The 22,106-nt window shown below is 34.1% G+C and overlaps 1 protein-coding gene across 1 annotated transcript in view; it reads left to right on the plus strand.

Moving 5' to 3' along the window:
* Positions 1-18,197, plus strand: part of LOC143227413 (transmembrane protease serine 9-like) — a 58,486-nt gene extending 40,289 nt beyond the window's left edge. Inside the window, exons 10-16 of the mRNA XM_076458865.1 lie at positions 3,458-3,669; positions 6,812-6,982; positions 8,310-8,386; positions 11,292-11,392; positions 13,787-14,055; positions 16,056-16,213; positions 16,397-18,197. Of these exons, the coding sequence (XP_076314980.1) occupies positions 3,458-3,669; positions 6,812-6,982; positions 8,310-8,386; positions 11,292-11,392; positions 13,787-14,055; positions 16,056-16,213; positions 16,397-16,552 (1,144 nt within the window). The 3' untranslated portion in view covers positions 16,553-18,197. The remainder of the gene's footprint in view (positions 1-3,457; positions 3,670-6,811; positions 6,983-8,309; positions 8,387-11,291; positions 11,393-13,786; positions 14,056-16,055; positions 16,214-16,396) is intronic.
* The last annotated feature ends 3,909 nt before the right edge of the window (positions 18,198-22,106 follow it).

Genomic DNA, 22,106 nt, shown 5'->3' on the forward strand with positions numbered 1-22,106 from the left:
TAGCGTTTAGTAAATGGTTAGGGGATATTCTATTTGGTTCTTTCTTGTTTTTTTTCACTCAGAAATTGTGTGTATTGTAGTTAGGTTTTGCCTCAAAGCTACACAATGGGTTAGCTGCGCTGTGTCCACCGCTGGAATCGAGCCCTAGATTTTAATCACTGCATTTTGTCAAAGTAAGTGTTTACAAAATTCTTTTTTTAATGGGCTAAGTTCCGAAAATAAATAAATCTAGAAAACAAAAGAGTAACTTCTAAAAAACATGTACTAAACCAATTTCCATATTTGGCAATATTCATTAATGTCTAAGGAAAATTTACATAAATATATTTAGACTTTGAATAGTTTCTACACACCCAAACACCAGGCATTCACACTTGTAATTTAATAAATAGTAACTAATATATTTATATATATATGTATTGTGTGATGAGAAACTATCAGCATATGCAAAGTGATACTTCAGTTATAAAAACTAAACATTCACATAATCTATAACAATGTGGTACCTACTAATCCAATCGCATGTAAGCTACAAAAACCGAACCTGTTTTTTTTTTATCATCTCAAGTCATATATAAGACCTGAAATCTGAATATGTACCCATCTTATGAATTATAATCAACTAGAGCTTGTACAACTTGATAGAATATGGAAAAGGGTGAAATGAATTTGGATATTATTGTTGTTTGTAAATCACTGTGTGCATTTGTGTGCTTAATATGAATAATTTACTTCAAAAGTCGTTTTTTTCCCTTTTTTTTACCTTTACGATCAAATTCTACATACAAAGTAAAGTAATAATTGTTCAAGAAACAAAAGGTAAAATGTATGCAGTATTTACGATTTAAAAAAAAAAATAGACTCGATATGGCCAAGCGTGCGACTCGTAATCTGAGAGTCGCGGGTTCGCATTCCCGTCGCGCCAAACATGCTCGCCCTTTCAGCCGTGGGGGCGTTATAATGTACGGTCAATCCCACTTTTCGTTGGTAAAAGAGTAGCCCAAGAGTTGGCGGTGGGTATTGATGACTAGCTGCCTTCCCTCTCGTCTTGCACTGCTAAATTAGGGACGGCTAGAACAGATAGGCCTCGAGTAGCTTTGTGCGAAATTCAAAAACAAACAAACGATTAAAATTGTTGTATCAATATACAGTGGAGCGCCATTAAGCCGCGGACTAGTAAACCGCGAAATCGCTTAAGCCGCTGCAGCAAGTCTTGTGAGCGATGTGAGCGAGGATTATCGCGGCTCACCGCTAATTTAAGAACGTGTAAAAACGCGGCTTACGAATTTAATCCTGGCTTTATAACTTCAAGGGGATATTTAAAAAGGATTTGCTTTAATTTGGGAAATAAATAAAATATATTCCAATAGAAATCGACCGTTAATCTACCTTATCCGCTCTCTATGTCAGCTTTATGGAGGCCGCCATTGTTACCGAATCACACCTCTCCATACATTAAAGTTAATCCGCGGTAAATCCGTGAAAAAAGTGATCAATAATTAAAGTATTATTTTTAATTCGATAATCCGATATAATGATCACCCAATGGCCCGGATGAGGCTCCTCGGCGGAGCTGTTGGCGACTTCAGCTTTTCAGTCACAAAGGTTTAAGCCGCGGGTAAGGAGGTTGACCCCCCAAACACCGCGGTTTAACGGCGCTCCACTGTATACGACATTATTGGAGTCATGAACTGTGGTAGGTAGCGAGATGTACTTATTCACTAATAAAATTCTATTATATTCTGCATAATGTTTAATAGAAATATATTTTTATGCTTTGCTTTTTGTAGAAAATGTCAATATTTCATGATTTGCGTTCACAATGTTAGTGAAAGGAATTTCATGTTCTGAATCATTGACATTTCCTGCAAAAGCAAAGAATAATTACATAGAAGGAATATTCTGGACCAGCTTATTCTTCACCATAAATTAGAAGTAATACTTTCAAATTTGCTTTATGTCACAGGATTCTTATGACGTCAGTGTTTGTAGTGGTGTGTAAATGGAAGATGGAGTAGTGTAGAAGTGTAATATTTTGAGTATGTACGTAAGGAATACCTGGTATTAATTCCATTAGAAATGGTAGCAATAGATGGTGCAACTTTATAATGATGACACAATCATTTTTCATCAATGCCTCCATCCTAACAATGACGCAGCACTTAAAGTCTTCCAGAAAACCATCCAAACCTCTGCAGTGAGATTCACTTTTGATGAATGGTAGGTTGGGTCAGAAAAGCATGGCGACCAAGCACGATGGAAGAATATACCAAGACCTTCTAGTCACGCCGCTGATATAGAAAGATGGGTATAACATGCATTTATTGTTCCTGGAGCGTTGTTGTTGTCTTATTATTACAGTCGTTTTGTTCACAGAACTCAAACCATGTAGCAAGTTGTTTCGATCTTAATGTACTTCATACTATTTATGGAAGAATAATGGTTGTCAGTTCCACTTTGTGCTTACTTATCAACATAATCTGCACGCGTGTGGCACCTGGTGTCGTATCAATAAAATAATGAAATGCGCCTTTTCATGATCCCTTATGCAAGGTCCACAAAATATCTCGTCCGTATGTTACACGGTTCGCCCACAATTACACAAACGAAATTTAAAATCAGTGACCTATGGGCAACCAAAAAGTTATTTTAAAAGTAAGAGTATTTTATATTCCGGCGTAAAAATAAGAATTTGATTGAAATTTAGTGAAATGTTATTAAGGAATTAATACCAGACTTATTTGTTTATTGTCACGCACAAACTACATCACATCAAGTATCGAAACCTAATTTCTTGAGTAATAAACTCAACGTTTCAGCTGAACCATCGGAAGTAGAGTGGTAGAATATGAAATTAAACAAAATCAAATATTTGCAGTATCTATATATCCACAACGCATTAAAATATTAAAGCTTTATTTCTTTTTTTTCGAACTACCTACCATTTATATTTTACTAGTGTTAGTGTTACAAATTAAACAAAAGGATTTTCCATTTCCTTTATATGTTTCTATTTTTAATAAAAATGTAAGATTTTGTTCAAAATGTTTTACATAGTGTTAGTCAAATATAATCGCAGAGTTATATAAGATGTATTTTATGTTTTATACAAAATAATTCTTAATAATGGATATCACAACATAATATATATTATTATATACCTCTTGAATTGTTTTCATTTTTTTCAGTTCATTTACGATTTTTATTCTTATTTTAAGTTTTAATCTAATCAATGAAACCTCTTTTAAACTTCAGTTTCTAAACGTTAGTAGCACAATTAAAAACTTTTAAAATGTTTAATGGTTGTAGTTGCACATGCTATCAATATTCTAGTGTGTTCAATAATTTTAGTGCCTGTGATGTTGTGCACTGAACATAAAAGAACACCTGAAAAATCGAAAGAATAAGTCAAGGTAGTTTTATAGAATTGTATTTAACCCCAAAATTTCTGTTTCAGGATGCCAGGTTCTCCTCTCTCCTTACACGTCCTGTTAGCCTCCTGTTTACTGTGGCTTTCCGTTTTAGATGACATCACAACTACCCAGGCTCAGCACAGTTTTAACAGTTTCAATGAAGTTGATTTATTTACCAATGAAATCAAATGGCATGACACAAATATCGACATACCTGAAAATATGACCGTTTTTAGGCTTAAGCGCAGCATATTTGGTAAAGAGAGGACCCTGAGACCGAATCTTGCCACGAATATATTTTCGCTAGCACGCTATTTCTTAAGTAGGTGAACGTCAATTTATTGTAATTCATTTTCTTTATATAGTCTTACAAAGTGTATATTATATATTATAAAAACGTTATATAAAGAGTTAGAAAGATACGATGAACAATAGTACATACACAGGAAACATAAAGAAATTAGAAAAAAACGGTCAACATATCTGTATTAAACAACAAACAAACTATACATGATTATAAGAGGTCTTTACTCCATAATGCATGTGTAATTTACAGTTTCCACTATTGCACCCCACGAAGTCATCATGGGATTGTATTAGTGAAACATCAGGCCCGGCATGGCCACGTGGGTTAAGGCATTCGACTCCTAATCTGAAAGCCTGGAGTTCGAATCCCCATCGTACCAAATATGTTCGCTTTTTCAGCCATGGGGGCGTTATAATGTAGCGATCAATCCCCCTATTCGTTGGTAAAAGAGTAGCCCAAGAGTTGGCGTTTGGTGGTAATTACTAGCTGCCTCCCCTCTAGTCTTACCCTGCTAAATTAGGGACGGCGAGCGCAGATAGCCCTCAACTAGCTTTGGGCGAGATTCAGACAAATCACCGAAACAAAGCTTTCACATTGTTCATATCAAAGCTACATTTACTAAAATAATTCCATCTGCACAATAAAGAAGGAAGATAAAAGATAGGCCAAAGCAACAATTAAATCGTTCTGAAATTGGATTCGATTAATACGTCTTTAAGCTCTAACACTAAAAATATTTATGCGTTCACAAAAATATTGATATAAACATTATACTTGTTTTGCCTTTGTGTTTTCCTTTTGAAGAAATTAATGTTTTCTTGATACATGTTTATAAACCATCTATGTAGCATACTGACAAAGATAATGTTTTCTATGCATTATGGCCAGCTGGTTCGGGCACTCGACTCGTAATCTGAAGGTCACGGCCTCGAATCCTCATCACATGCTCGTCCTTTCAGCCGTAGGGGCGTTATATTATATGACAGTCAATCCCACTATTTGTTGGTAAAATAGTAGCCCAAGAGTTGGCGGGTGGTGGTGATGACTATCTTTCTTCCCTCTAGTTTTATACTGCTAAATTAGGGATGACTAGCATAGACAGCCCTCGTATAGTTTTGTGCGAAATTCAAAACAAACAAACACTCTTTGCATATTACTATTGTTAAACGTAATTTTATATGTAAATAATGTTATAACGTTCGCAAGAAATTCTTAACAATGTCTGTATCAGAAACAAAATTTTGGACTTCTAAACCTGAGGAGAATTGTTTGTTTGTTTTTGAATTAAGCACAAAGGACTATCTGTTCTCTGCTCACCACGGCTATCGAAACCCAGTCTCGAGCGATGTGAGTCCACAGACATATTGTTTTGCCACTGGTAGGCAAGTGAAGAGAAACTCATACACTACACAACTTTAAAAATGCATTATTTGACTTTTAAGATTGTTTATTTGTTTTGAATTCTGCTCAGAGCTACTCTCGGATGATTTGAGCTAGCTGTTCGTAATTTAGCATCGTAAAGCTATAGGAAATGTAGCTAGTCATCGCCATCCTCCGCCAACTCTTGATTTACTCTTTTACCAACGAATATTGGGATTGATGGTAACAGTATAAAGCTCCCACAGCTGAAAGTGCGAATCTGTTTGGTGTGACAGAGGTTCGAACCCGGGAACTTCAGATTATGAGAAGGACACCATCACCACCTAGCCATGCCAAGCCAACGTTTAATTAATGTTAATGCTAATGTTAATTAACCTGTTAATGTGAAAGCATGAAGATCTAGGTGAGATGTTACCATATTTCCTGCAAATTTAAACTCATTAAAGATTATTATAAAAGTCAGAAAATTGTGAAAAAACTATTAGCTAATTGCCTGTATGTTAAAAAACAAAACTGTTCTGCTTTTATTCCAGGTTGGCTTAAAAATAGTGGAGTTAGAGAAATCAAATGATTAACGTCCAAAATAAGTTAACAGATTTGGAAAACTTGTACATAGAGCTATTTACTATTATTATTGAAAAGTGAAAATCTGACTCATTATTCATATTATAAAATAGCTTTCTATTAGATATCGTACTGAGGCTGAAGCTGTTTATACGCTTTAAATATAAATACAAACATTATCAAATATAAAGAACCCAGTGGTAAATTTTCATATATTTCTTGTGGCTAACACTATATGACGGATTAGTATATTTCAATTAGAGCTATGTAGATTTACGTGTACAGCTTGCCTTAAAAGATTTAATCCAACATATTATGGAATGTTGGCAGACAGATCAAAGTTGTCTGGCAATGCCCAAGAAAGGTTTTTGTATACAAAAGTATATCCAAAAGAGTTATAGTACCATAAGAAAGACAACAAGTGTTAGCTGTACACTTAACTGATATATTTTTAGTATTATCTAAAAGAGTTTATGCACAAACAAATACAAGATATTTAAGAGGACATTATAAACCTTTGGTAGAACTCCTATAAACCAGCATCATAAAAGCGAAAGGCAAATTAGTTTAGGCGCCCCCCCTTCCCCTTTGGGAAAGGGACACTAAGTTGGAAATCTATAATGTCATCCTTAAGCTTTGGCTAATCTTTGTAGATTAGCGACATCTGATGACAGCAAAATAGGTTTAAAGGCAAAAACCGTTAAACCGTTTGATTAAGCTTCAGGAAAATGTTATAGTTTTCAGAGAATATCAGAGAAATATTTCAAACATATCTAAGAGAGAAACGCAAAAGTTGGAATAACTTTTATGATTCTCAACACGAAAAGTGCTAACTCGCTCAGATTCCATTTCAATTTCTTTGAGAAATCAATATACCGAAAAAATTCATTTTATGAATACTTCAGCAGAAAGCATAATTTATTTTGTGTTACTAAACTATGGTTTTTACTCCATTGTACAATTTATGACACTGTAATGTTCAATTTTTCGTAACCGAAAACAAAATATTACATCTGGCTGAACTCGTTTGAATATTTGCAAAAAAACTAATGTATCACATAGTAAGAACCTTCTAAAAATATTTGGTTGATGAAAGTAGAGTAGCCAAGGGCTGTGCATTGCTAGCTTTTCATTTTTTTATCTTTAGCTCTACCTCAGAATTGCTTCCATCAAGGAAATACGTACAAGTGTGGAACTTCGTTAAGTTGTTGGTTCCAGGGTAAAAAGGCTATGGACTTGTGTAATGGTGGAATGTTATGGAGCTGTTGTGTCCCCTCGAATGTTAAACCTGCCTCTCACGCTAAAATAGAAAGTCCAGGTAAAATCATCATTTCCTAAAATATTATACCCTCACAAACAAACAAACAAACCAGCAAATGGAACAAAATGTTAGAAGTTTTGACATCAGAGAAATTAGTATCGCAAGTTTAAGTATAAGTGATTATTTTTTTTATAATACTTTTATCATCATTTTATAGTCACTACAAATCAGACATGCCTTAAGTGGAAAAACAAACAAATTAGTAAACGGAACAAAGTGTTTTAATATCAGAGAAACTAATTTTGACACATTTGTGTGTCCGCCTTAGTTTGATATTGTCTTCTAACAGGAAAAACTAGTCAACAACATCTGACAGTTTGTTTTGTTTACTGTTGTTTTTCTACTTGCTACACATGATATTGTTTTATTTTATGATAATGATTTAAGTAAATAACGACTATTCATAAAGCTGCTTTACATAAATTATCAAACTAATCACCTAAACTATTCGATTTTCCAACTAAAACAAAAATATTCACTTTTGTTGTCAGTCTAATAATTTCAAACCAGTTTTTATTCGAGAAGAATCCAAACATTAACGGGAATACGTATTTAGTTACTTTTTCTTATGTTTTATCACAATAAAAAGTTAGATTCTTGCCTCTTTCTAGTCACTTACAAATCTATTATGAGTGTTTTGAATGCAAAATAATTACACTTTATTTTAATGAAGACAATTTGAAAACCAGAAATTCCTAATAATTGACTGATTTATTCGGATTTTCAGCAATAATTATTCGATAGAAGGTCTTTGATGGAATATTTTTATATGTGGACACCTTGCTCAAGTTACTGTTTATTTAGATTTAAGCACAGAACTACACAAAAGGCTATCGCTACTCTGTCCACCACGGGTATCGAAACCCGTATTTTAGAGGTATGAATCCGCAGATATACCGCTCTGTTACTGGCGGTACATCAAATTACTCGTATCTAACAGTAAACAGAATAATGCCGGAATTTATCACAGGACGACATTTTTGACGTGTAGACGTGTAAAGTTAAAAAATATGATTTTGGTTTCCGTTCTTTCCATTCTTTCACAGAAAAGTAGTAAAAAAACAACAGAAAACTTTTGAACTAAAACTTAATTGTCGTTAAATGTTGTACTTTATTTTTTAAAAAAGCTTTTTTTTGTAAGAGATTTGTATTTTTAAAAAATCTCAAATTGTTATATATATATATATTTTTTTTTAGCTTATTTTTCATTATTAGATTGTAAAACGGAACGGACAAGTATTAAAAATATAAATAAAAATTAAGTATTTAATGATTATTGGACTGTGATACTGATGACGAATATATTTTACATGTTGATAACCAGAATGTGGAAAGACGTACGTAAGGGATTCCAAAGTAGTTGGAGGTGAAGACACTTCATTTGGGGATCAACCATGGCAAGTAAGAAAGTTCACATTAAGTTTATGATACTCGTAGCTCCTTATTGGGAGGAATCAGTCAGCTAAAGCAAAATATTTAATAATTATTCATATTGGTACCAGCCATGTAGGTAACTAACCGTATTTAGTTTTTATTTTTCAGTGTATAGGTGATTGTACAGTTCACAGTCATCATCAGGACAGTTAATGGCAACGGTCGTTACAGAACGCAAGGTTCAAATAATAAAGAAAACGTTGTAACTAGCAATGATACATGAAGCGTGAAATGTGAGAATGTGTCTAACAAAGCAACTGATAAACGAAAGAAGATAGCGGCTAAAACTAACAAAGTAAAAAAAGAAAATCAGAGAAGTGCTAGAGAATTAAAATAAAACATAGTTATAAATACAGTAAGAGAGAATAGGATAAAAAAACTTTGACAGTTATGAAATACGTAAGAAAACACAAAACAAACAAACAGGCTGCAGCAAATTAACCGTAAAATAGGATGTATGTGAAATGAAAGACATTATTTTACTTGTTTTCTCGGCGAGTAACACAATCACATATAGTGCTGAATGAACTATAACCAAAAAACATATACAATAAATCTAACCATACAAATTATTAAATATACGTTGTATTCCACAATCCTTTATCGGTTAAAAAATGCTTGATTATACACAAACACACACACTCAATTCAAAACCTTTTAGAATTTGTTCGGATTAAACTTCTCTTCGAAAACAACTAGAAGTTATTATACCAGGTCTCAGTCAAAAGCAAATAAGTTTGTTTGCTCGTTTTAAAGATTACATTTCTATCAATAAATGGTTCAAGATTGTATACCACTTACTATGTTCAGACTGTTTCAGGTTTTAGGTTTTGATTTCAGAATGGTTTATTACTTAACGGATTTTCACCACTTCAAAGTTTTAAATTTTCTGTTTTCACAACTGGTTAAGTACTTCTTAGTTTACTGTTGGTTTATTAAAGATTTCTTGTTTTATTGTATATTTCACAAATGTCTAGAGAGCCTCTCCTATAGGTTTTCTAGAATCTCCTAAAGTTTATGATTCTTCTCAATAAGAAAAGAACTAACACGTTCGAATTCCATTTTAAGTTCTTAAATTTTTTATAAAATCAATACAGAGAAATTTAGCCTTTAAACATTTCAGAAAAACCGTAATTTTAATATATTTCCTGTTTTTCTGTTTTTCCAGTTTCAAATGCTTCTGTTACTTAGCAATTTGTCAGTTCTAACTGGTAATTGCTTTTGTTTACAAGTTTCTTTGTTAGAGACGTTTTCGTATCTCAACCTTCACGTTTCAGTGTTATGTACAAAAATATTTTTTTTTATGATTCGAACAATACATTCAATAAATAACGAGTATTGTCCTGGTGTTAGTAAAGTGTACTATCACCGAGACGTCGTTAAAAAAATAATAGTTATCTAAATACAGGTTTCTTAAGGCAGTAAGCCTGGCAGTTTTTGCAGAGCATTATGCATAGGTTAATAGTTGTGTATATGCAGCTTTCTTAAGTTATTATTAAGCAGTAAACCTAGTAGTTTTTGCAGTAAAACACAATGCATAGATTTTCCATTCAAAATTTTGTCATGCAGACTACCTACTAATACATTTGTGTTTGGCAATTTATTACATGTCTTTGTTCAAATCGTATAATGTTTATTGAATGCTTTAAACATTATCCACAAATTAAAATGAAAACAACCATATCATTAAAAAAAAAAAAACAGTTATCGATTTCTTGTTATTGCAGTTCTGCCAGGGTATAAACGCTCTAAACAAAAATTTTCAGAGCAAACAATATGGTTAGGTTTAATTATCCCTGTTTCTAAGTAGGAAACAGCATGCAGTGTTATATCATTTAATATTATAACGTTAATCAGTAATTTGTCGTCTTTATCGAAAGTTATTTAAACTTAATCGATTAGGCTCACTACTAGATTCGCTACATATACAAAACCATAACTCCCAAGATTTCACCAATTATTACACCAAACCTGTATTGTCATCTCGTACATTTACAAATTCTTATTAAAACTAAGTGCTGCACACTTCACACTATTTACAGTACCCAATTTATAAAATAAAAAGTGGTGGAAGTAACTTAGAACAAAAGAAATTATCATTATTGTTTAACTTTAAGCTTTTGTATTTTGTTGATATCCTTTACACCGATATTCTAAACTGATGTTGACCCAGGGAGGTCGAAACTTTGTTGTTGTTGTTTTTTTTGTTTTAAGTAAAAGTTTTTAATATGTATATTAGCCATTTCTAATATATGTGCACATATATATACACATACCTTTAATGTGTTTGTTCCTCATCATCAGGGGCGTAGATCCTGGGGGAGATGGAGGGTATAAATCCCACCCTTCATTTTAGGTCGGGGGTATGGTGCATACAATCATTCCCCCTACAGTTTGGTCTGTTGAATTGTTTTATTGCATCACAGGCCAACAAATTGTGTATTTGTTTTTGTGATTCTCGTGTTCTTACCAATCGAATTACATAATTAGGCCTAGATGTAGGCTTTTTCAGTACAACTTTAATATAGGCGTGCTTCTAAGCTTTTCGATCTAAGTTATAGTTCGTAACTTCGTAAATATCAGTCAGTAGGCCTAAGTATCGTGACAACAAGATTACTCTGTGACTGCATGTTTACAGCTTTCAGGTTCACGTAATCAGAGATTACCAATTTGCAAATTGAACAGTCCACATATGTGGTTGCAAAAATCGTCCCCCCCCCTCGGGTGTAAAAAAATCTACGCCCCTGCTCATCATTATGGAACAAAGTTTAAATTTCATATCAAACTTCTGTCAAATTTTCTTTGAAAATACTATAATACAGTTATTAGGAATAATCATTATGATTCTAGAACATACGTTTCTGACTTGCAGGTGGCCGTAATAAAGAGAAAATTTCTTTCAAGAAAAATAGCTTGTGGAGGAGCCTTGATTCATGAACGATGGGTTGTAACAGCAGCTCACTGTATCTACACGTAAGTCGTATACCTGTGAACAGGAAAAAATATAAAATGATAGGAAGAGAAAGTTTATTCTATTTGTACATAATGCATTCAAGGAAGCACTTCATGTGATACTTGTTTTACATCTGACAAAATTCTCTATCGACTATAATACATTTTTCTAACATGATGTTAATCATCTTCATGGGAGTTCAGTTTATTAAATTATATTTCTTGACTTCTAAATGGTTAAACGGAATTCAGCTTTGTTGTCGTTTGAGACTTGTGTGGAGGCTTTAAAGGACTCGATTGTCCTAGAGCTTATGAAAAGAACGCATCAACGCTAAAACATATGTACATGTACACTGCTGGCCAAAATCTTAAGGCCAATGAACATAAGGAAAAAATATGCACTTTGCGTTGTTAGACTCAACCCCACTTATTTGAGTAGAGCTTCGAAAGATGAAAATAAGAAAAGGGAAAATAAAACACTTTTTTAGCATTTAATAGGGAAAATGTAAACACTATGAAATTAGCTTAAATACTACCTGGTCAAAAGTGTAAGACATACTGAAACGAAGCGTTCATCGATAAACACGTAACGAAATTTAGTCATTTGTGTTCAAGCATTAGCATTGTCAACTTTTCCTATGTTACATTGGGTAAACATATGGCAAAGGCTAAAATGTTTACAGAGTTTGAACGTGGCAGAATTGTCGAGCCGCAAATTTTGCTGAGATTCACCAAACATGGGACGTAGAAAAGTAGGAAAAGGATTTGTTCCCTGATGAGAAAAAATTTAACCTGGATGGTCCAGATGGCTTCCAACGTTACTGGCACGATAAGGATATCCCACCGGAGACATTTTCTACACGACACAGTGGAGGAGGTTCCATCATGATCTGGGGTGCTTTCTCCTTCCATGGAACAATGGAGCTTTAGGTTATACAGGGTCGTCAAACAGCAGCTGGCTACATTGGCATGTTGGACAGAGCATCCGTATTGACTAAGGGCCCTCGCTTGTGTGGAAATGATTGGATCTTTCAGCAGCACAACGCTGAAATTTACAATGCCCGCAGAACAAAGGACTTTTCATGGTGAATAACGTGATTCTTTTGGACCACCCAGCGTGTTCGCCCGAACTGAACCCCATTGAAAATGTTTGGGGGTGGATGGCAAGGGAAGTCTATAGAAATGGACGTCAATTCCAAACAGTACATGATCTTTGTGAAGCCATCTTCACCATGTGGAATAACATTCCAGCCAGCCTTCTGCAAACGCTTTTATCAGCCATGCCAAAGCGAGTGTTTGAAGTTATTCGCAATGACGGCCGTGCAACTCACTACTGTTTAGGACTTCTTTTTGGTATGGTCTTAAACTTTTGACCAGCTAGAATTTAGGCTAATTTCATAGTGTTCACATTTTCATTGAATGCTAAAAACGTTTTTTATTTTTATTTTTCCTTTTCTTATTTTCATCTTTCGAAGCTCTACTCAAATAAATGGTGGAATCTAACAATGCAAAATGCATATTTTTTCTTTATGTTCATTGGCCTTAAGATTTTAGTCAGCAGTGTATGTACCAGTTAGCATTTTTAAAGTCTATTTGCAAAATATGTTTTAACTGTATTACATTAACCAACACCACCTGGAATGCGCTGTGACAAACGTACTACGACAAGTTGCTATAGTTAGAGAGAGGAGATGAATTGTTTTAGCTATTATTAAATTCCTCTTACTTCTGAATTAATTAAATAAATAATACAAAACTTTTGTTTGTTTTGAATTTCGCTCAAAGCTACACAAGAGCTATCTACACTAGCCGTCCATAACTTACCAGTTAAAGACTAGAAGGAAGGCAGATAGTCATTACTCCCTACCTCCAACGTGTGGGCCACTCCTTTACCAAGGAGTAGTGGGATTGACCACTGAATTATACGCTTTCATGGCTGCAAAAGCGAGCATGTTTGGTGGGACGGGGATTGTGAGTCGAGCGTCCTAACTACCTGAACATACCAGGCCTTAAGGATGTGAAACTAATATCATATTATCAGTCAAATTCCTGACTGTTTTCTTTTTATGAGTCGAGCGCTCTAACCACCTAGACATGTAGGGTCATACAATAACACCATGGATTTTTGAAACGCTAATTTTAGGACTCGAAAAATTAACAAACATAATTAAAGAGCAAAAAATTTTTTAATCTTATTAGTGTAGGATTACAGTGATTTTTTACTCAATCAGTTAAAAATTAATGGTTTCATACTTTGAATATGAAATCATCACAGCGTTAAAAATAAGATCGCTGTTCTATTACTCAATACACGAACATTTCTTAATTTTACAACTTTAATAGATTTTGCGTTACATCACAAATACATGAATATTTGTAATTCAGAATTATCTTTTCTCTCTGATATTTCTACAGAACTCCTGCCAGCTCTCTGAGGGTTCGAGTGGGTGAATATAACATTCGCGAAACCTCTGAAATTTACCCATATGAAGAGTACACTGTCCGACGCAAAGTGATCAACGAATTCTACAACGCTGCCACCTATCAGAATGATATTGCATTACTAGAATTATCTCAGCCTGTGGTGTTTAGGAAACATATCGTTCCTGTATGTTTACCAGAGAAAGATGAAGATGTATGGGGGAAAACTGCAACAGTTACAGGATGGGGACGTAAAAGTTACGGTTAGTATAAAATTGGATGGTTAGGCTGTTGGTGTAAGAATTACTACACTGATATAGTTAGGCTGATGGTGTAAGAATTACTACACTGATCTAGTAAGGCTAATGGTGTAAGAATTACTACAATGATCTAGCTAGGGCTGATGGTGTAAGAATTACTACACTGATTTAGTTAGGCTGATGGTGTAAGAATGACTACACTGATCTAGCTAGGGCTGATGGTGTAAGAATTACTACAATGACCTAGCTAGGGCTGATGGTGTAAGAATTACTACACTGATCTAGCTAAGCTGATGGTGTAAGAATTACTACAATGATCTAGTTAGGGCTGATGGTGTAAGAATTACTACACTGATCTAGTTAGGCTGATGATGTAAGAATTACTACACTGATATAGTTAGGCTGATGGTGTAAGAATTACTACACTGATCTAGTTAGGCTGATGGTGTAAGAATTACTACACTGATTTAGTTAGGCTGATGGTGTAAGAATGACTACACTGATCTAGTTGGATTCTGTTAGGTTAAAGAAGTGAGAATTACTAGATTAATGTAGCTGCATTATGTTAGGTTGAACAAGTCAGAATTAGTGCAGTGATGCAATTGGATTATGTTACGCTGATGATGTAAGAATCAATAAATTGACGTAACTGGATTTAGTTATGTTAAGGAAGTCAGAATTACTACAGTGATATGGCTGGACTGTGCTAGGTTATAACTTTTTCTGGGGCTTGGGACGAAATTATAATGTTCAGTCTATGGGTAGATTAAGTTGTGGGTCGACTTTAATTTCTTCTCTGTTTCAGTTCATAGATAAACAACTCTTCCAATCTCAGGTTTAGTTTCTGGTACACAGAAACACACATACAATATTGAATAGTTACTTATATCTCGTTTATTACTCAGCATGCCAGTGACGTTTTTGGAGGATACATTGGCTGAAATATCTCGCAGCTGATTATGTGTTCAGGTTGTTTGTTTTATAGTAAAACCACATTGGACTATTTGCTGTGTTCACCCCGAGAAATTGAACCTCATTTTTTAGTGTTGTCAGTCCGTAGACTTAATGCTGTTTCATCGGAGGATTCTTCACGTTGCAAGAAGTAATGCATAGTGTTATTATTCATATATATATCTAAAATGTGCAGGTTCAGTTGCGGTGAGCAGAGCGCAGATAAGCTACTGTGTAGGTTTGTGTTTAAAAACAAACAAACAACATAAGTAAGACTGCTTTATAAATATTTAAAATTTAGCCTACATGTCATAGTAAATACCTCAATCAGAAGTAAAAAAACTCTGATGATTTAATCTAGCTGGAAGAACAGAGCGTCGTTTTTTTAAAGAAAGGAAGGTTACAAAGGGGTGTATGTAAACACACATTTCAAATCTAATAATATATAAGGCTTTCTCAACCATCAGATTAACTGAGCTAACGCAAGCTGATTAAGTGTGTGTGTGTGTATGTATCTCCTGAGAAGAGAGGGCAGCATTTCGGGATTTATATTGAAGCATTTTTCATCTCATTAAAACACAAACAATGCCTTTGCAACAGGACATAAAATACTGTTGAAACAACAGTTTCTGAGAAGTTTCAGGTCACAAGAGTGTGTGTTGACTTGTTATATACATATATATAGCTACATTCGAAACTGCCTCAAGTTACACTAGTTTCATTTACATTTAGGTATATTTCGTGTAAAATAATACAATATTTATCTTTACTTCTAATTTTATCAGTAGGATGTTACAATTATTATTGATGGCAAACTGAAAGGTATGTTGCGTCTATTGATACCAAATTTAGATATATCTAAATTCATTAATGTTACTATCGTAGGTGTCATACTTAGAGTGTTCAGTATTTCAAATAAACATTTCTCGTTTTTGTTATCACCAAACATTTACACCTTGAAACGTTCTTTCGCTGAGTTGAGACTTTATTTGTCTCAATGTGCAATAGATATCGTTTAGCTAACATAGCTGTTATTTTACTATTTGGGAAAGGTGATCGGACAGTTCCGAGTGTCCTCCAAAAGGTAGACGTTAGAGTAATAGAGGACACTACTTGTCAAAATTGGTACAAATCCCAAGGCCGTCAAGAGACAATCTACGATACCATGGTTTGTGCAGGTTACGAAGATGGTGGAAAAGATTCCTGCCAGGTATAAAATAGTCATCTTAATTACCTTGTAGAAAGTCGTAATTTATATTTTGTTTCCATGCACTATTTATTAGAATTATTTTTTATTACTATGAAGATCATTAAGGTTTGTCGTAATCTATTTTGTTTCCCACTTTTTTATTACTATGAAGATCATTAAGTGATATTGTTCTTTTTTGCTCAGGGCGATTCTGGAGGTCCTTTGACCATGAAGAAAGACGGCCGGACAAAACTGATTGGTTTAGTTTCCTGGGGTGTAGGATGTGCAAGACATAAATTGCCAGGCGTCTACACAAAAATATCCTCTTTTGTCGAATGGATAAAAGTATATGTGCATTGAAGATCCATAAATGGGAAACCAGGTGGCATAAAGCTACGAGAACCAAACCAGAATCTAACATTTGACGAAAAGGGCATCGTGTAACTAAGATAGGAACAAGTTATTAGTGAAAAGAAGTGCGAAACGTTGTAAATGATATTTATAAAAGGAGGCGAAAAGGTCCACACACAACATCAAAGATGAGGGTATCATTTTGAAGATGTTTCGGCTTCATTCCTGTTAGAAATATGTCAGTTTAGACTATTGTGAAGAAACTTTTCCACTTAACAGATTCATTTCCGCTGGCACGGAAATATGCTTCGAGTTTATTCTGGATTTTATTGAAGATATATGTATTTGAAAAACTCAGTACTTGTTCTTGAAGTATTACAAACAATCACACAAGGAATGTTGAGAACACGTTTCAGAAAGATACCCAGTATACCATAAACATTTTTACGCAAGAATACTACATGTAAAAAAAAAGCAAATTCTTCGTTCTGATACACTGTACTAATGTGTAAAAAATCGTAAAATTAAGATGATGGACACAAAAACAAAAGTGCCAACTCGCGAAAAAAAGAAAACTTACAAATTTTCGTCAGTGATTTTCGTGAGTGTTTACAAGTCATAGAACTTCATCTCTGGGTTGCTTGTGAAGTTTCAGGAACTATCAAACTTTGTTACAGTATTTTTTATTTAATATGATAGTTTATTTAATTCAATGTTTAACCCTCAGTTTTTCAGGACTGTATATCTGTATATAATACCAATCCAGATAGATATACAAGGGAAGTATGAAAGGACTATTATATTGGAGTGACAGAAACCACTCCTTCCAGAAAAAATAAACCAAATTTGACACGTAAATTAAATTCCTTTCAGAACCGTTATTCACTTTATATGGATATAAAAACTGCTATAGGGAATTTTACTATAATCTTTTTTCGGTGATAAAACCAGCGGTTGGTCGAAATGTTAGTAATAGTTCATTTCATCAACAGGTGACCAATAATTTCAGTAAAGAAAAAAATTAAAAATCATAGATGTACGAATAACGAGGCAGTTGAGGCGAGTTTCCTATCTCAAAAGCGTGAAGGGTACCTACTCCATTTCCAATAAATTTAGGTAGATTTATGGTTTCTATAACCTGAGTTTAGATTTTAGTCCAAAATAAGGACTGGCTATAAACTGATAAATACATAGTGTTCGGAAAGTCACTATGCACTTGTATATTTATTAACAGACATGTTTCAATATAGAATAGATTTTGGAAGTAAGATATACTACCTGATCTCTAAAATACATTCCAGGAGAGCATGCCTCAATACTCCCCCCCCCCACAATGCATACGGAAGATGCACTTTTGACATTGCCCCTTTCCTTTACACGTCTTTAACTGATTCGTTGATAGAATTGTTACTGTATTTATGATCTCGAAAAATGTTATGAGAGCACGCGAGATTTATTTAGAGTCATTGTGGTTTCTTAGTTGACTAGTCACGAGGCTAAGGTTCTACTTAACTCATTCTACTCATGTGACCCCCGCTAGTACAGCGGTATGTCTACGGATTTATAACGCTAAAATCAGGTGTTCGATTCCCCTCGGTGGGCTAAGCAAATAGCCCAATGTGGTTTTGCTATACGAAAACACTACTCATGTGTTCAGTTATTTTATTGATAAAAACATTGTTTAACTTTTAGATTGAATAGTTATAAGTAAAGGCATTGGTTATCTATTTACCATATATACTGCTGTAATACTTATTACGTCATACTGCAACAGTATATAAATGACATATCGTTGTATTCCAATTCTAAATGTTTCACCATATGATAATAACAATAAAAGCCAAAGTCTGAAAAATGTTCTTACTTCTAAACAACCATCTACATTTTTCATTATCTAAAAGTAATCTGCTTCGAAGTCATTGCAGTTTTGAAAATCGCTTCTGTAACAGGTTCTGGTGACGCCATTGACACTTTCATGATTATTCGCTTCTACATTTACCACAATGATTGAAAAACTCCTCACTTTGGAGCTGTGGGTACGTTATAAGAGTGATAGCTCTAACTATTCTATTATAGTTGTGCACAACCTAGAGGTGGGTGGTGTTCGCTAGTTTCCTTACTTTTAACCTATCACTTCAATATTAGAAACAACTGGCGCAGACAGCCCATGAGTAGCTAAGTGCGATAATCAACAAAACCGCAAATTCTTGTGTTACTCTTTTACTAACGAACAGTGGGATTGACTGTTACATATAAAACCCCTACGGCTGAAAGGGTGAACATCTTTGGTGCGAAGGAGATTCAAACCTGCGCCTTTTAGACTATAATTCGAGCGCCTTAACCACCTGGCTATGCCGAACCTCCTCTGAATTGTTTTCGTTTGTTTGTCTTAACACAAAGCTACACAATAAGTTTTTTTATTCTGTACGCAGAAGGGAATCGAACCAAGGATTTTTGCATTGTAAGTCCTTAAACGTACTAGGGATCTTGACCTTTGAAGACTAACACTGTAGATTTTTTTTTTAGATATTTTGTTGGTTTGTTTTTGAATTTCACGCAAAGCTACACCAGGGCTTTCAGCGTTAGCCGTCCCTAACTTACCAGTTGAAAACTAGAAGGAAGGCAGCTAGGCATCACTACCCATCTCCAACTCTTGGGCTACTCCTTTACCAACGAGTAGAGGAATTTACCACTGAATTTCACGCTTCAACGGTTGTACAGGCGAGCATGTTTGGTGGGACAAGCGTCTTAACTACTTGGTCATACCAAGCCTTGGAGGTGTGAAATTAATATCATGTTATCAGTCAAATTTCTGATCGTTTTCTTTTTTAACGAAATGTGAAAATGTATGTATTACAATTTCAAACAGCCTAAAACTGAGTTAAATTGTAATTTAAATTTATGAGTTAAATAAATGTCAAAATGTACCCAATGTATGATGCTTGCGACCAAGATTGATACACACAGTTTCTTTTTAATACAAAAATATTTTAATACACAAACAAAAGTTTCTTGATACCTTATTGAGGGTTTAGGACAAGTAAATTAATTTCGAGATGATGTAAATATAATTCACTTAACAGAGCGCTAACTGGCTCTGTATTCTTCTTTCTTCGCGGATCACATGTCGAGTTTTTCCACCGTTTAAGTTATGTAGTGTTTTCGTTAAAATACTACTGTCGGATGTGAATCCACTAAAGTTTAACAGTTTGTAATGCTTGAAATCTATAACGTTCCTGGTCAAATATCTGAAGTTTGTGATTAATAAGCATCATAACAACCACAGTTATAACTTCTGAAGCTTATAGGACACCAACACCAACTATTGCAAACCAATAATATATATTGTCTCTTAGCACGTCACGTTGGTTGCATTTATAGGCGTGAGGAATTTCTAGAAATTTCAGCCCGCACAATACTGACGATACACTAGTGTTTACGTACACATACATATTATTGATTCTTACACTCATTTACATCTTTAACATTGTTTGTTTGTTTTTAATTTCGCCCAAATCTACCCCAAAGCTATCTTCTGCGCTAGCCGCCTGTAATTTAACAGTTTAACACCAGAAGGAAGGCAGCTAGTCATCACCACTCACCGGTATTTCTTGGACTACTATTTTTACCCACGAATACAGGGACTGACTGTAACATTATAATACTATCATGTCTAAAAGGGCGAGTAAGTTTGATGTGACAGGGATTCAAACCCACGACCTTCAGGTTGTGAGTTGATTGCTCTAATGACTTGGCTGTGCCAGGCCCAACTTCAGTAAATGGGCGGGAATTTCGCAATACAGATTTAACAGTATAAATTATGTGCATTTCTAAATATAAATTTAACTTAAACAATAAATGTTATCTGATGTCCTTGTGATTTAGAAGCCATTTGCAATGCCGGAGAACGTTTTAAAGCCTAAAAGTATAATTATTAGTGTTCATGAGCTCTGAATTTAAAGATTAATGGTTAATATTTCATTGTCATAAAAGTATATGCACCACTTTTCTGGACTGCAACTGCACTAAAAGATAAAAGAGATAAAATCTTAAGTAGCCCAAGAGTTGGTGTTTGATAATATTGAAGAGTTGCCTTTACCATAATATATTAATTGATAATTGGGTAATTAGAGACAGTTCCCTTAATAGCTCTGCCCTAAATTCCATAAAAGAAAAATGCACTTTAGCATACACAAAATAAATCCATTTTTCATCTATGGAGTTTCAAAGGAAGCCTTTCGTACATGTAAAATTATTTTTAAATTAATATTTAACACAAGCTCATCATGACATATGTGGCAATCAACATTTATTTTGTTTCTACTGGTGCATACTAGATTGAAATCTTCATTTGGAAACAAATTTTCAGTAGAAACAGCCCTACAGTCGTCCTCATAGAACCATAGTTTACATTGTAAATACAAATTTTCTGTTTTGTTTATTAAAGTATCACAAGTGATATTTTTTTTATAAATAATGCCTTAGATTTATTTATTTTTGATTTAATGATAATAAATTATTTTTGAAAACATCTAATTGTAATTTAGATTTATTTATTTTTGATTTAATGATAATAAATTAAAAATTTAATTGTAATTTAAATCTAATTGTAATTTAGATTTATTTATTTCTGATTTAATGATAATAAATTATTTTTGAAAACATCTAATTGTAATTTGCATTCATCGTAAAATACACTGGATGTTATTCTCAACAGTATTTTCATCGAATTGCTCTGCTCTAAACAAATAAAGTACCTCATAAGAAGTGTTTTAAAAACACATTTGGTCCAGGGATGGCCTAAAAGTATGGATTCTCAAACTGTGGTATGTGTACCACTGTTGGTACATGGAACTAATGCTAGTGGTACACAACATAATTTTCGTGTGTTTGTTTGAAGTTAAGCATAAATGGACTATCTTTTATCTACCCACCATTGGTATCAAAACCCAGATTCTAGCACTGAAGTTCACATACCATTGAGCCACAACATAAAAAAAATCATAAAATTTGCAATAAGCCCTCAATAAAATTTCCATGTACATGTATACACTAGTTTCTCAGTACCACATTTAAAAACTATATGAATAAAGATATAATCAAATCCTCAGATACAATCCTAGTGAAAGTTGTGTTCTTGTTGTGAGGAGAGAGCTTTTACTTAAAATTGTTACATTATCAATAAAATGATTGTTGCACATACCACAGTTATTTTTCTAATTGTCTGAATCTTGAATACCCAATAAGTAAAATTTATTATGAACTTTTGTTTGGGGTGCCAATCAATAGATGGCACAAACGTTTTGGTTAAATAAACACGTGGTTAGGGCATTCAACTCATAATCTGAGGGTTACAGGTTTGATTCCCCATCACACCAAACATGCTTGCCCTTTCAGCTGTAGGGGTGTTACAAGGTTATTGTCAATTCCACTCTGTTGGTAATAGAGTAGCCCAAGAGTCGGCAGCAGGTGGTGATGACCAAGTGCCTTCTCTCTAGTCTTATACTGTTAAGTTAGGGACAGCTGGTGCAGAAAGCCCTTGTGTAGCTTTGCAATAAGTTTA

The sequence above is a fragment of the Tachypleus tridentatus genome, chromosome 9 (assembly GCF_004210375.1).
Source record: "Tachypleus tridentatus isolate NWPU-2018 chromosome 9, ASM421037v1, whole genome shotgun sequence".
NCBI lineage: Eukaryota > Metazoa > Arthropoda > Merostomata > Xiphosura > Limulidae > Tachypleus > Tachypleus tridentatus.